Source organism: Bactrocera tryoni, chromosome 3, assembly GCF_016617805.1.
Source record: "Bactrocera tryoni isolate S06 chromosome 3, CSIRO_BtryS06_freeze2, whole genome shotgun sequence".
In the NCBI taxonomy this organism is placed as follows: Eukaryota; Metazoa; Arthropoda; class Insecta; order Diptera; family Tephritidae; genus Bactrocera; species Bactrocera tryoni.
Genome location: NC_052501.1, coordinates 9,299,116 through 9,311,959, shown reverse-complemented (window position 1 = coordinate 9,311,959; position 12,844 = coordinate 9,299,116). Strand labels below are relative to the sequence as shown.

At 32.7% G+C, this 12,844-nt stretch overlaps 1 protein-coding gene across 2 annotated transcripts in view; it reads right to left on the bottom strand.

The window, feature by feature from the left end:
* Positions 1-12,218, bottom strand: part of LOC120772679 (protein late bloomer) — a 29,090-nt gene extending 16,872 nt beyond the window's left edge. The window contains exons 1-2 of one of the 2 annotated variants that reach the window (XM_040101416.1): positions 12,150-12,218; positions 11,413-11,502 (exon numbers count right to left, since the gene is read on the bottom strand). In XM_040101416.1, the coding sequence (XP_039957350.1) occupies positions 11,413-11,472 (60 nt within the window). In that variant the 5' untranslated portion in view covers positions 11,473-11,502; positions 12,150-12,218. The other variant, XM_040101417.1, reaches the window with a different exon arrangement.
* Between the last annotated feature and the right edge of the window lie 626 nt (positions 12,219-12,844).

Here is a 12,844-nt window from a genome sequence, read left to right as displayed (position 1 = left end):
TTTTTTCCAATTGTTGGACTTAAGCACAGACGTCACATTTGGCGCCGCTATTGTGTGATAAACAAATGGCAAAATTATGTTGATATATTGAATTTCAAAACAACACTTGTACGCGACGATGGAATTGGTAAATAATTGCCGCTAAATACTGTTAAAGTCGCCTACGCATGTTGTTGTCTTAAAAGTGTAGAGCTTGCAACATATGTACCACAGGTGTTATTGAGTTATTTATTTTGCATTTGGTTTTCTTTTCTCAATTGACCATTTTCAAATACATATGTCAAGACTGTCTATTCACCAATGCGGAACTGAATTTCATTCATAATTGCATTCAAACTAATTTAACTAATCGCCTACAACAGCGAATATGGCTGATAAGCTTGTTAAGCCCTCTAAAATATATTTCAAACACTAAAAAGATCTTTACTAAACTCTAATTCGTTCAAATATATACACAGTGTATATATATAAATATAAACACACATTTCCTCCGGCACAGTCATAATAAAATGACCTTGGGACCAACCCAAATATTATTGTCTGTGCCCATCACAGCGCACAGTGCGTATACGCACTCCATACGAGTATAAATTGTATTGGTGTGTAGTTGTGTGGTGTGCTGCTAAAGACAGCCACCTCTTGCATGGAGCCTGAAATCTCGTAAGCATCTCGTGGTCGGCATAGCAACCGTTTACTTTAGAGATTTTTTCCGTTATTTTTATTGATATGTAGCGCATAGTTGTTGGAAAACAAAGCAAACAGCGTGACGCATAACTTCAGAAGTAGAAACAAATAACCTCTACATAACCGCTATATACTGCTATTACTTTTTTATAAATTTTCAAGTGTGTGTATTCAAATAGCTCCATGTATGTATATGTATGTACATATATCAAGTATTGTAATAGCACACATTTTACAATTTCCTTTATTTAAATACATTTATTTATTTACGTTTGCCATTTTATTTGCGAAAATGTATTGTGGAAGAAATATATCCGACGTTTTAATAACGAAAACATTCGCACTCCAAAAACAAGCCAAAATAAACATATCTACAGCGAAATAATAAAAATCATTAAAAACACAGAAAGGCCTGCAAAATGTTTTTCCAAATATTTAAATTGGAGCTCACATAAACACGAGAAAGATTTATCTGTGAGTTGAAGAGAACTATGAAGGATTTATAGTAAATGGAAATATATGTAGATATTGTTTTTTAGAAAATACAATATTTTATTAAGTAACTTATATTGAAATACTTAAATAAAATAAATATGGCTGGCAACACTGCTCACAATGATCTAAAGTTCTACAAATTATTCTTATCAGTTTCTTAATTTTTGTTATATTTACTAGAGAGTTTAATTAATTATAATTTTAATAAAACTCTTAAACTCTGAAATTTAAAAATCTTATATTTCATACATGCTGGCAACTCTCTAGATCTGTTAAGAAGTAAAATTTAAATATTCTTCGAGTTATATGTGAACTTCGATGGTGTTGAAAAAGGTCTACCACAAACAAAACAGTCTGATCTCGAAGATATTCTTTGTATAAGGACATATAGTCAAAAACGTCGAACAAAGGCGGCGTTTGAAAAAAATTGAATTTTACCCATAATTTTAGTTGTTTTTGGCCACTCAAAACTCGATTTTTGTTCTGAAAAAATTTGATAGTGATCGAATCATTTGTTTTGGAAAATGCGTTAATGCTGTTGTGACCGATTGAACTGAGCGGCTTCTTTAGAAGCTATAACTATACAACTTTTGAGATATTCATTTAAGTATGGGTACTTTTTAAGATATAAATATCAATATTAATGATTTAATATATGTGACCTGGTCTACGAAAAGGGAGTTAACGTGCAAAAACTAGTTTTCTGGGAAAAGCTGTTAAACAAACTGTTTCTCGTTATCTCATTAATTGGTCTCCTTTTTTTTGACAATTAATCCCCCTTTCCGTAGACCAGGTCACATATTCTTTTTATTTTCGACCGGGTGTGCTCCATAAATCACTTCTATAAGTACATACATTTTATTAAAAAGCTAATGGAAAATAAATGGCAACCCTACCGAATTCTTTTTGAATAAATTTCTGAGCTTTTCAATTTCCCAACTTTAATTGCCAAATTTTTTATTTTATTTGGCATTGTGGCAACTCTGTATCTGAAATTTATTTTTAAGGTTTTGTCAAAAATAAATGGTGACCCTGTATCGATTTTTGTTCTAAAAAATTGTTTGTTCCAGATTTTTTTCTATATTTTGTTGCAAAAAATTTTCAAAAGGTGTTTTATATTCAATAATATCTTAACTACTCAACATTTTTTTTATATGTTTTCTATTCAAAGAAAAGTGCAGTTTCGAAAAATATATTTGATACACTTTCGAAATTTTTTTCTCACTTAATACATTATTTACACTATTTTATTTAGTATTGTGTTAAAAATAAGTGGCAACCCTATTAAAATTATAAAAAAATGCTGGCATAAATTTTTTAATAATGATCATTTATCATATACTTAAATACTAACATTTTAATCACTCGAATTTCCTTTCCTTTCTTTTCCTTTCCTTAACTTTTTATTACAAAAAGGTTGGCAACTCCGGTTATTAAATTTTGAAACCATCTTTTTTTCTAATTTCGTTTGTTTATTCTTTATTTCTCATTTGTTTTATTGATTTCGAGCTTTTTTCGGAAGTTATTTATTTTTTTACAAATATGTGGCAACTTCATTCGGAGAAAATTTTATTATAATCTGCATTGAAAGAATTATATTATTATATGCTTATATATTGACCATTTATCACATGCCTAAATACTAACATATTACAAATATGTGGCAACTTCATTCGAAGAAAATTTTATTATTATCCTCACATTATAAAAAGCATGTATTGTTCATTTTTTGTCCGAAAAAGTAAAGTTGATAAGAATTTGACAAACTCAATAGAGTGACTCAGATGCCCAAGAATTCATTGACAACCTGCTGGTGGCTCAGCCAAGTTAATGAATATAAACATTAAATAAAATGTTTGTTGTTATTACGTAGGCCAATTACATTACATGTTGCCCTCATGTTTACACGCGTATTATGTGCAAACATACATACATACATATATACATACATACAAATAGTATATGTTGCTTCTAACAATCTTAAGACGTGCTGGCGAGACACACCGACAGACAGCCGCAGTGATGACATCAACGCTTTCCATTTCGACCAACCTGCCGACACCAACAAACGCTTTTGTTTTTCACGTCAATAATTTTGTTTTCTTCTTGTTGTTGTACTTAGACGAAATTTGAGTAAAATTTTTCGCTTTTTTGTTTTTGTTATGTTAATAGTATTTGAGACAATGCCACATTGCGTCTAACTGTGCGCAAATGGATGTGCGAGTGTGTGTTTGACGGCATTTGGGCAACGACGCATCGCGGGGGGCGCTCAAGCTCGTAGCGCCAAGAAAATGCGTAGGCTCAAAGCAGCAATAATTCCACACAAATATGTATGTATGTATGTTTATATAAATTTCTATATACAAACAAGTGGCTATGCATATTAGAATTTGTCAGCGGCAAAAGCGTGAAAAACAGCAAAAAGTGGAGAGGTGAGCCAAAATAATACAAAAAAAAAAGAGATATTGCGTGGGGCCAGAGTTTTACTTTTATGATTTTTATAGTTTTTCGCTTTTCGTTTTTTTATTTTTATTATTATTAGTCTTACTATTATATTTTTGTTGTAATATTTTAATTTTTTTTTAGTTTTATTATCAGTTGTTAGCACTTGTACCGATTAACATATGAAATTTAGCTATTTTCCATTACTTCTCATTTCTATTCCAATTCGTGTGGAGCAAATGGCTTATCAAGCTGCTGGATGTTTTACTCGAAATTATTAGTTTTTATATTTCTATCTGTTTTGCTTATTATATTTTGGCATTGAGTAGTTTTATTTTGGAAAGACTAGTTCAAGTTGATGTACATTTTTGCTTTTGTACCAGATGTTTGCCAAAAAAATGGAAATTTGTTCCAATTTGAGCACATTAAGTATTTATGGTACAAGCTGTTTAATATTTCTAGATATTGCCAGATCAACTGGGATTTGCTTTCAGAATAGTGGAAACAATGAGTGAAGCAGAGTTATTATCTCTTTACCGAAAATTTCAAAATTAAATTTATATAACAAAAATCTTTAAAATTAAGTAACTACAATAATTTCCTAAATTTTTGGAGCAATATAATCTTAAATTCTGGTCGAATTAAACCATTAGTATACTGCCCAAAAATAATAAACATTTACTTTATATAAAAAATCATCTACTGAAAACATTCAGCTTTTGTAACACCCAGACCACTATCATGAAAGGATTCTCTCTGAATTTCAATTATATATCTCACACTTTTACCCATATTTTCGGTAAAAAGTCAACTATTGGATAGTCGAAAAAGCCTTTCCGTATTTTGTCAATAGATGTCGTTGCAGTCATATATCCCCAGTGCTACCAACCGCATCGTGTCATACCATATAGTGTTGGAAAGAGGAAATTTTAAGTTCCATTTAAGCAAAAAAAAATAAATTCGGGGAATTTAAAAAAAGTTACAGCTGTTCAAAAATGAGTGAAAATAATGAAGAAATTCGCATTATTTTGAAATTTTTGTATAAAAAAAGGAAAAATTCCACGTAAGACACCAATGAAATTTTTGAAGTTTACGGAGACGATGCTGTATCAGTTCGTGTAGCACAACAATGGTTCGGTTGCTTCCGTTCTGATTTCGATATGAATGATGCACCTCGCTCTGGTCCACCCATCGTTGAAAAAGTGGATGAAGTTATGGAAAAGATTGATCAGAACCGTCACATAAGCAGCCATGACATCGCTAAGGAACTTAACATTCATCATCAAATGGGTTTGAATCATTTAAAAAAGGCTGGATACAAAAAAAAATCTCGATGTTTGGGTACCACATGAATTGTCTGAGAAAATTCAATGGATCGAATTAACATCTGCTATTCTTTGTTGAAACGAAATGAAATCGAATCATTTCTGAAACGATTGATGCTGTATTTTACTGTTAACAACTGATGAGATTGAAACAATCGGAAAAACTGGCCAGAACTGATCAACAGAAAGAGCTTCGTCTTCCATTCGGACAACGCTAAACCACACACATCTTTGATGACTCGGCAAAAACTAGGAGAGCTTGTCTGGGAAGTTTTGATGCATGCACCATATAGCCCTAACCTTGCACCACCGGACTATCATTTGTTTCGGTCACTGCAGAACTCCCTTAATAGAGTAAAGTTGGCTTCAAGAGAAGCCTGTGAAAATTACTTGTCACAGTTTTTCGCCGAGAAACCAGAAAAGTTTAGCACTAATGGAATAATGTGTCTAGCGAAAAAATGGCAAAAAGTGGTATATCAAAATGGTGCATATTTGGTTCATTATAAATATAAAAATATATTAGTTGAAGCTTTATTAGAAGTACGACAATACTTTTTTCACTACCAATATTTCAATTCTTAGCGGTGTTTACCAGTTACAGTGGCGTTACCAGATTAAATAGCAGCCCATAGGAATTCTGATCCATGGATTCTTAATATGCGTGCAATGATTCATTAACTAGGCAACTAAGCTGCATCAGTTAACTTTAAAGTAAAAGAGTTTTTCACTAAACCATATTTTTCCAATTGGCTGCAGTTGTAACCCGAAGATAAATTTCTTTCTTTTGCATAAATTTTTCAGTAAAATCCCCGTTTCGTTTTTCCGCTTTATGAAAAATGTAATTTGGCTCGCCAAATTATTAAACTTTTTTTAAGTTCACCTTTCATTAAATTATTTTTTTTTACAACCAATCAACTTGTAAGTAATATTTATAGTACTATTTTACTTTTATTGCTTTGAACCATGGCGTAGGCCGCAATCACTGCAGCAAGTCTTTTTAGTACCTTGGAAAAATAGCGAATAACCCACAAGAAATATTTTTCTTTTTTATTTTTTTGTGCATATTTGAAATAATGGAATGTTTCACATACTTGTAATATACTAAAAATATAAACCTTAAAATCAAATCTAGAAGAAAAAGAATATAAAAGAAAATTTATTGTTATGGTACTGTTTCCGAAAACTCTAAAATGTAGTCTGTCTGACTACAATTTACTATACTAAATTCGATTTTTAGAACATTACGTTATACTTTTATAAATTACATATATAATAATATACTCATCCAATCTGGGTCAAACAAAAAAAGCACAAAAAATTACAAGATAAGCGAACTATTATTAGTTAAGTGAAATTTTTAATCAAAAGTAAATAAATTCGCAAAAGCAGAGATAATTCAAGAGCTATCAGCAATACTCAAGCGAATATATGTATGCATAGATGCTTCAAAAGAGCACACTTAGTAGAAATTTGTAATGATTTTAAACACATATTTGCAGTGACGTAATGAATTTCTGCTTTTCTAAGCTTTCAAAATATGTAAACCACTTCAACTCGAAAGTAGGGGACTGACGCATGAAGATACGGCAGATTTGCAAATACGATTGAGTGCAAAACTGTGTACAATAAAAGTTGCAAATTAAACATAAGAATTGGGAGTGTATTATGCAATAATGGCAGTATGCTGACTTGAACGAGTTTGAATAAATAGAGGACGTGGCGTATACTTAATGTGAAAAGTATTGACATTTCGGAAACAGATTTCACATTTAGTATCTTTATAAAAAACAAACAAAAGTCAATGCTCTTTATTGATAGAAAAATAATAGTTATTAATTTAGATTAAATAATATTTGCAATAATAAATATTTTCATAGAAATTCTCTTCCAGAGAAAGGTCAACTGAAGATTTACAATAATCGAATTTGAAGCATTTTCTCAAAAAGGTTAGACCTTTGACTAAAATTCAGAGTAATTGATAAAAAAAATAAACAAAATTCTTGTCTTCCTTGACTTACATACCAAAATGAGTAGCCAAAAAAATGCTACTCCTATTGAGTTAGTCTGAGGTCAGTGATGTCTAAGCAGTCCTTTTTCTTTTTTCCCTATTTTTTTAACAGGAGAAAGCAGAGACAATGACAATTTATGGTAAATATGCGAATCACAGAAGCTTAAAGCGATAGTTTACGAAAAAAGCTACTTGCAAGGTGTGGCTTTAACAAAGCTATGCAGTTCTATCCAATAGAGGATAGTGTATGTTCCAGCTGAACACGTGAACCAAAATTCGCAGGTATTTTTTTTCAACGCGAAAAGTTGGTCAAGAGATTTTTTTTATGGAAAAAGAAATCAGCCAGGAATTTGTTTGAAATATTGTATTCACTATAGCATCACGACTACAGAATCATTTTAAAAGTACTTTTTTGGGAGTCTACTTTATTATGAACATATTTAAGTATTTGAGTGACTCAAAGCAATCGGCAAAAGTCATGAAGAATCAACGAAAAAATGCGAATCCTTTATTTACCTTTGAAAATGACTATAACACCGAAGAAGTTAAAAAAAACAATGCTTGAAAATCATAGTGTTGACATCAGAGAGATAGCAGAGGCTCTCAACAACTCTTATGGATCGACTTAACAGATTTTGGTTAATATTTTAGTTAATATTTTGGTTAAAATTTTGAGTAGGAAGCTTGTCAATGCTAAACCAAAAGACCCGCATATTTGTGAAAAATGTATAGTTACTGGTGACGAGACGTTGGTTTATAAATATGACCACGAAACTGTCCACTAGCGAATAACGCATTAACATGCTTGTATTGCTTCATTAACAAACAATGTCAGTCCGGGTCAATTTTGATCAGACGCTATTTCTGCCGAATTGCAAAACCTTCATTAGAAAGTAATTTATTGTAAATAAAAGCGCTTCAGCATAATTTTATAAACACGCTCGATTTAGATTTTTAAGTAGCCCTGAAAATCAAAAAACACCACATTACAGTAATTTATTTATATATGTAAACAGCTTTACCAAATATTGGCCCTTAACATTTTGCGTCATTTAAAGTACGAATAAAATTAGGCATATACACACACACACACACACACACATATATATATATATATATACATATGTACATATATGCCACCTTAGTACTTGGCCTCAGTGGAATTTATGGCGTATTCGGGTGTCATAAGCTCACGTGCATACTCAATAACTACATATATATACATACATATTTATGTAGATAGTATTATCTACAACTTTACAAATATACTATATATACGCTTTTTCATAATATCCAGTTGTGTAATTTGAACTCAGCACACACTGCAGTTGCGCCCACCTCGTAAGTTTACAGTTTTCTGCAACTACAACAACAACAACACCAAAACCAGCAATTTTAACCGCAAGTCAAACAAATCAGCGGCATTTGCTCAGCAAAGTAAACCGAAAAATCGCAACAAATGAAGTGCACATAGCAACAACAACAGCAATTAAACTTACTCGCACACGCAGCGAACAGCGGTGTATTTAAAGCCAGCCACATACATGTACGTGTGGATGTATATTTGTATGTTTGAGACTTAATTTTCATAAGCGGCATTTGTTTGCCGCCCATTTGTTTATGTTTATTCACGCTTTGCTTTGAGCGCCTGCAGTTTTCCGAATGTTTTTAACATTTATTGCTTTTTGTTTTTCAATTTTTAACACTCTTATTTTGTTATTTTTGTTGTATTAACACGTCAAGGTGTGTAAATTCGAAATACTCGTACATAACTCAAAATAAATAGCACGCGCCAACAGACCAACTGAATAAATGAATGAAACAACGAGCGAGCGCTTGACTCGCAGCAATGAATGGTGGCTTGAGTCAATGATCGCGCTGCTAGAATGACAAGCCACATTTAAGACACACACATACATGAACACACAGCGTGGTGTAAAAGCTTTGTAACTACTTGGCATAGGTTGATTTGTTGTTGTTTGTTGTTTAATCGTTCTATTGCTGCTTTGCATGTGTCTTATAATATGCTGCGGTGTTGTTATTGTTATTATTGATGCTGTTGTTGCTATTATTATTATTGTTGTTGTCATTATTATCATTATTGTTGTTGTATTTCATATAGCACTGCAATATTTTTTTAGTACCGCAACTGTTGCAATTTAATAGCTTTGCACTTTGCGCTTGCAGTCGCCGTTTAATATTGGCAGTGAAGGTAAGTTACCCATACGCCATGGCGTACACACACATGCGCCGAGTTTTATGCGGTTATGCAAATTAATTGAAGTAATTTCAGTTTGCGCTGTTATATTACCGTTCGTTTTATGTAAATATATTTTGTTCTCAAGCACTTTGAAGTCGATTTTCATCAAGCGTTTCTAATTGGTTGTCAGCGCTTATATAAAATATAAATAATTTAATTTACAAAAATATATTTATTTTCACAGATTTTAATAAGTAGCTGCTTTTTTTTATTTTACAAAAACACCTTCAATGCTTGTAGCCGGCAGTAAACCGCGCCTTTTGCATAGACAAACACACCAACACATACACAAACGATGATTTTTATTAAGGTTGGTGTAAGTGCGTAGGCCCAAACGTTACTCATACGCCCGCGCAAATTAATCTTTAGAACCTTTTTTGTTTATTTCATGTAAGGCTGTATTCATTGTGAAAGGGAGTGTTATAAAAGTTTATTTTTGTATGTAAATTAATATAATTAGTTACGGAAATCACACCTTGTTTATACAAATAGTTTTATTCATTCACAAATAATTTCGAAAACAACAAATATATTTACTTTAAATTAAAAAAACCAAAAAAGAACGGTCTCTGATTGCTACAAAATATAAGAATAGTTCTAAAGACGATGTCTTAAAGTAATAAAATTGCAAAAACTTTCACTGTTAATGATTTTTGAAATATGTAGAGTTTACTTGAAATTTTGTGTTTCCAATGGCATCACGGCTACGGAATGGTTGGAAGTATTGCAAAAGTTTTTTAGTAATTTTACTTAATCAGGAATACAAGTAATTGAGTGGCAAAAAGCATTAAATGAAGGTCATGTAAACTTGCCTCATGCTTGGTGAGAAGGAACCGTTAGAGAAGAGGGGATCAGAGGGGATATCAACTCAAGTTTCAGACTTCCTGACTACTGCAGTGTCTTTCAAGCCGAGATTACAGACATTAAGATAGCAGTAGATTTACTGTTCCGAAGTGCAGCCTCCTTCAGAGAAGTGACCATCCACTCAAATAGCAGAGCGACGATACTAGTCTTGAGCTTATTAACAATGCGTTTAGGGCTGGTCAAAAAGTTCCTAATCTCGCTATAAATATCATCGAGTGTCTTTGCGATAAGACTGGTATGAGTGCATGCGCTGTCGCAAAAGCCTTTTGACCGAAGATCGATTGCAAGTGATAAGTGATCTCTTTGCCCTTAGTAAGGCTAACCTCACCCTTCTTTTTGGGATTTTATCGCACCATTGCCCTATTAGCGTTCACGCAATAAGGCTGGGAATCCTACCAGACGCCATCTGCAGAAGCTGTTTAAAAGAATATGAGGTTGAAACAACTCAACCCTTCCTTCTTGACTGTCGCGCGTTTGGATTTGGTAACTACTTCAGAACTGTCCAACAATATAGCGACATGCGTTCCAAAAATGAGCCGAAATCGAAAAAATTAGGTCGATCTCAAAAATCAAGGTGCCGCTCTTGATTTTCTTTGATTACCGTGCTGTAGTTTACCACAAATTCGTTTCACAATGTCAAACGATCAATATGGCATTCATTAGTTTTTCACCACGAAAATGCGCCGTCGCGTTCAAGCCCGATTCTGCCTGACTTGGCAAAGCACGAACCGAGATTCATAGCTCAACCATCGTATTCCCAGATATGGCTGTCTTTAACTTAATTCAGTTTACGAAACTCAAAAAACCGCTTCAGGTAACGCGCTTTAAGCTATTGAAGCCAATAGAAGCCATTTGCTGAAGACACTGAAGGCCTATCCAGTCGATGCTGACATATGTATAACAAGTGTGTGGAAAATTAAAGTAAAAGTTGGGATGCTTGCTCAAAAGGAACGTATTTTTAAAATGAATTGTATCAAAATGCCTGAAAATGATATTTTTTTGTCATGCCGGGTCAATTTTGATCAGATGGTATATTGCTATTTGCCTGAAAAATCCTGAGAAGAGATTTCGAGCTAAGCCGCCACATTAATGGATCACACGACCATAAAGCTTATTGTGTCTGGAAGTTTAAACCTCTGAAGATAACTTCTTAGAACAAAAACCACAAGACCTCAAAATTAGATAAAAACAAGGTTTAGCTATGCTTAAGGTATTACTACTTCCTTTTTAATAGAGTATCTTCAATTGAAAGTAAAAAGTGTGTTTAGTGAAACCAATATTTCAAAACATAAAATATTACAAAAAAATTAAACAATTCACTTTCAGTTACTCACCGCATAGAGGATATCCCAAATCAAAGAAAATACTTTCAGAGTTTTTGTTGAACACGCCATGCTTGTTGCTATTTCTTTATTTACAATTCACTAAAAAATAAAATAAGAAATTTGAAATGAAAGTAAAGTCGAAATAATTCTAAATTTCGCGGCGCTTGTTCGTCGAAAACTACATATGTATGTATATACAATTATATACACAGTATGTGTACCCATTCGAAATCGGCGAAAACAGAAACCGTCACATCAAAGTTGGCAAAGTAAACACCGCGGAAAAGCGAGCAAAATGTGAAAACACAAATAAAGATGACAAAATCGAATGGAAAATTCGTACATTTCGGCATATTTTTAAACGCCTGCCACTCTTCTACACTATATATGCACGAAAGTCCATACGAATGTCCATTGTCCACCAGTGTTTATTTTCGGAAACGCGCTTGCTTCGATTCTCGATTGAAATTCTGCAAATTTCCAAAAACCAAAATTAGCAAACGAAATTAGAATTCACATAAATTTGCATTGCACTTTGCTAACAGAGCGCACAGTGTTCCATTTAAGCACTCAAAACCCCTCCCTGATGGCCCCTTTAACGCTTATCTCTAAAAGCACTGAGACACTGTTGCAACTATTTTCCTAGACGTTTTTGAGTATTTTTTATCGCATTTCACACAAATCGCGCGCAAAATTCATTTCACTGAAAAAAAATTTGAATTTGTCTCACACTTAACCGTTATTACCGTGAAATGCTAGCGAATTGGAAAACCATCAACGGCGCCAAACGCGAATAGACTGAAACTACCTACACCTCCAACGCGACTATTTCGCCGCCGCCGCTAATAATTTGCCTTTACTTTTGCTTTTGCTTATTTGATTTAGATTCTTCGCTTTTGCTTTTTGCCTCAACCAAAATTGTGTTTACCACTTTTTAGCGTGATTCTTTGCATTTGCGATTCCAACTGCTTGCGAGCGTAACAACAAATATTTAACTGAGAAATTTTTGCATGGAATTAATTGAGAATGAAACGAGCAAAGGCAAACTATTCTTAACTCTGCTCAAAGTGAGCTCGTTGACCCTGCAAGAAAAATTTACTGCATGTGTAATTTTTTATTGTCTAAGTATAATTTTAATATATTATATTACTGTTATATTTTAAACATCTACACCATTAGAGCTAATTTCTAACTCAGTTAAGTTGTTGCTATTTTCATTTTTTTTTAGATTATACAAAAGTCGAAAAAGGCAGTGGAAATCTTTCTTATCATTTTTGATAAAACTTACCTTACGGATGTCTACTTTTTTAAAAAGCCTGTCGATCTTTAAAAAAACAGATATTTTGACATGAACCTTTTCAATCAAAAATTGAGCCCTTTTTCCGATATTAAGAAAAAAAAGTTACAAACAATTGCAGTACTTTTTAATCATAAATGGTAA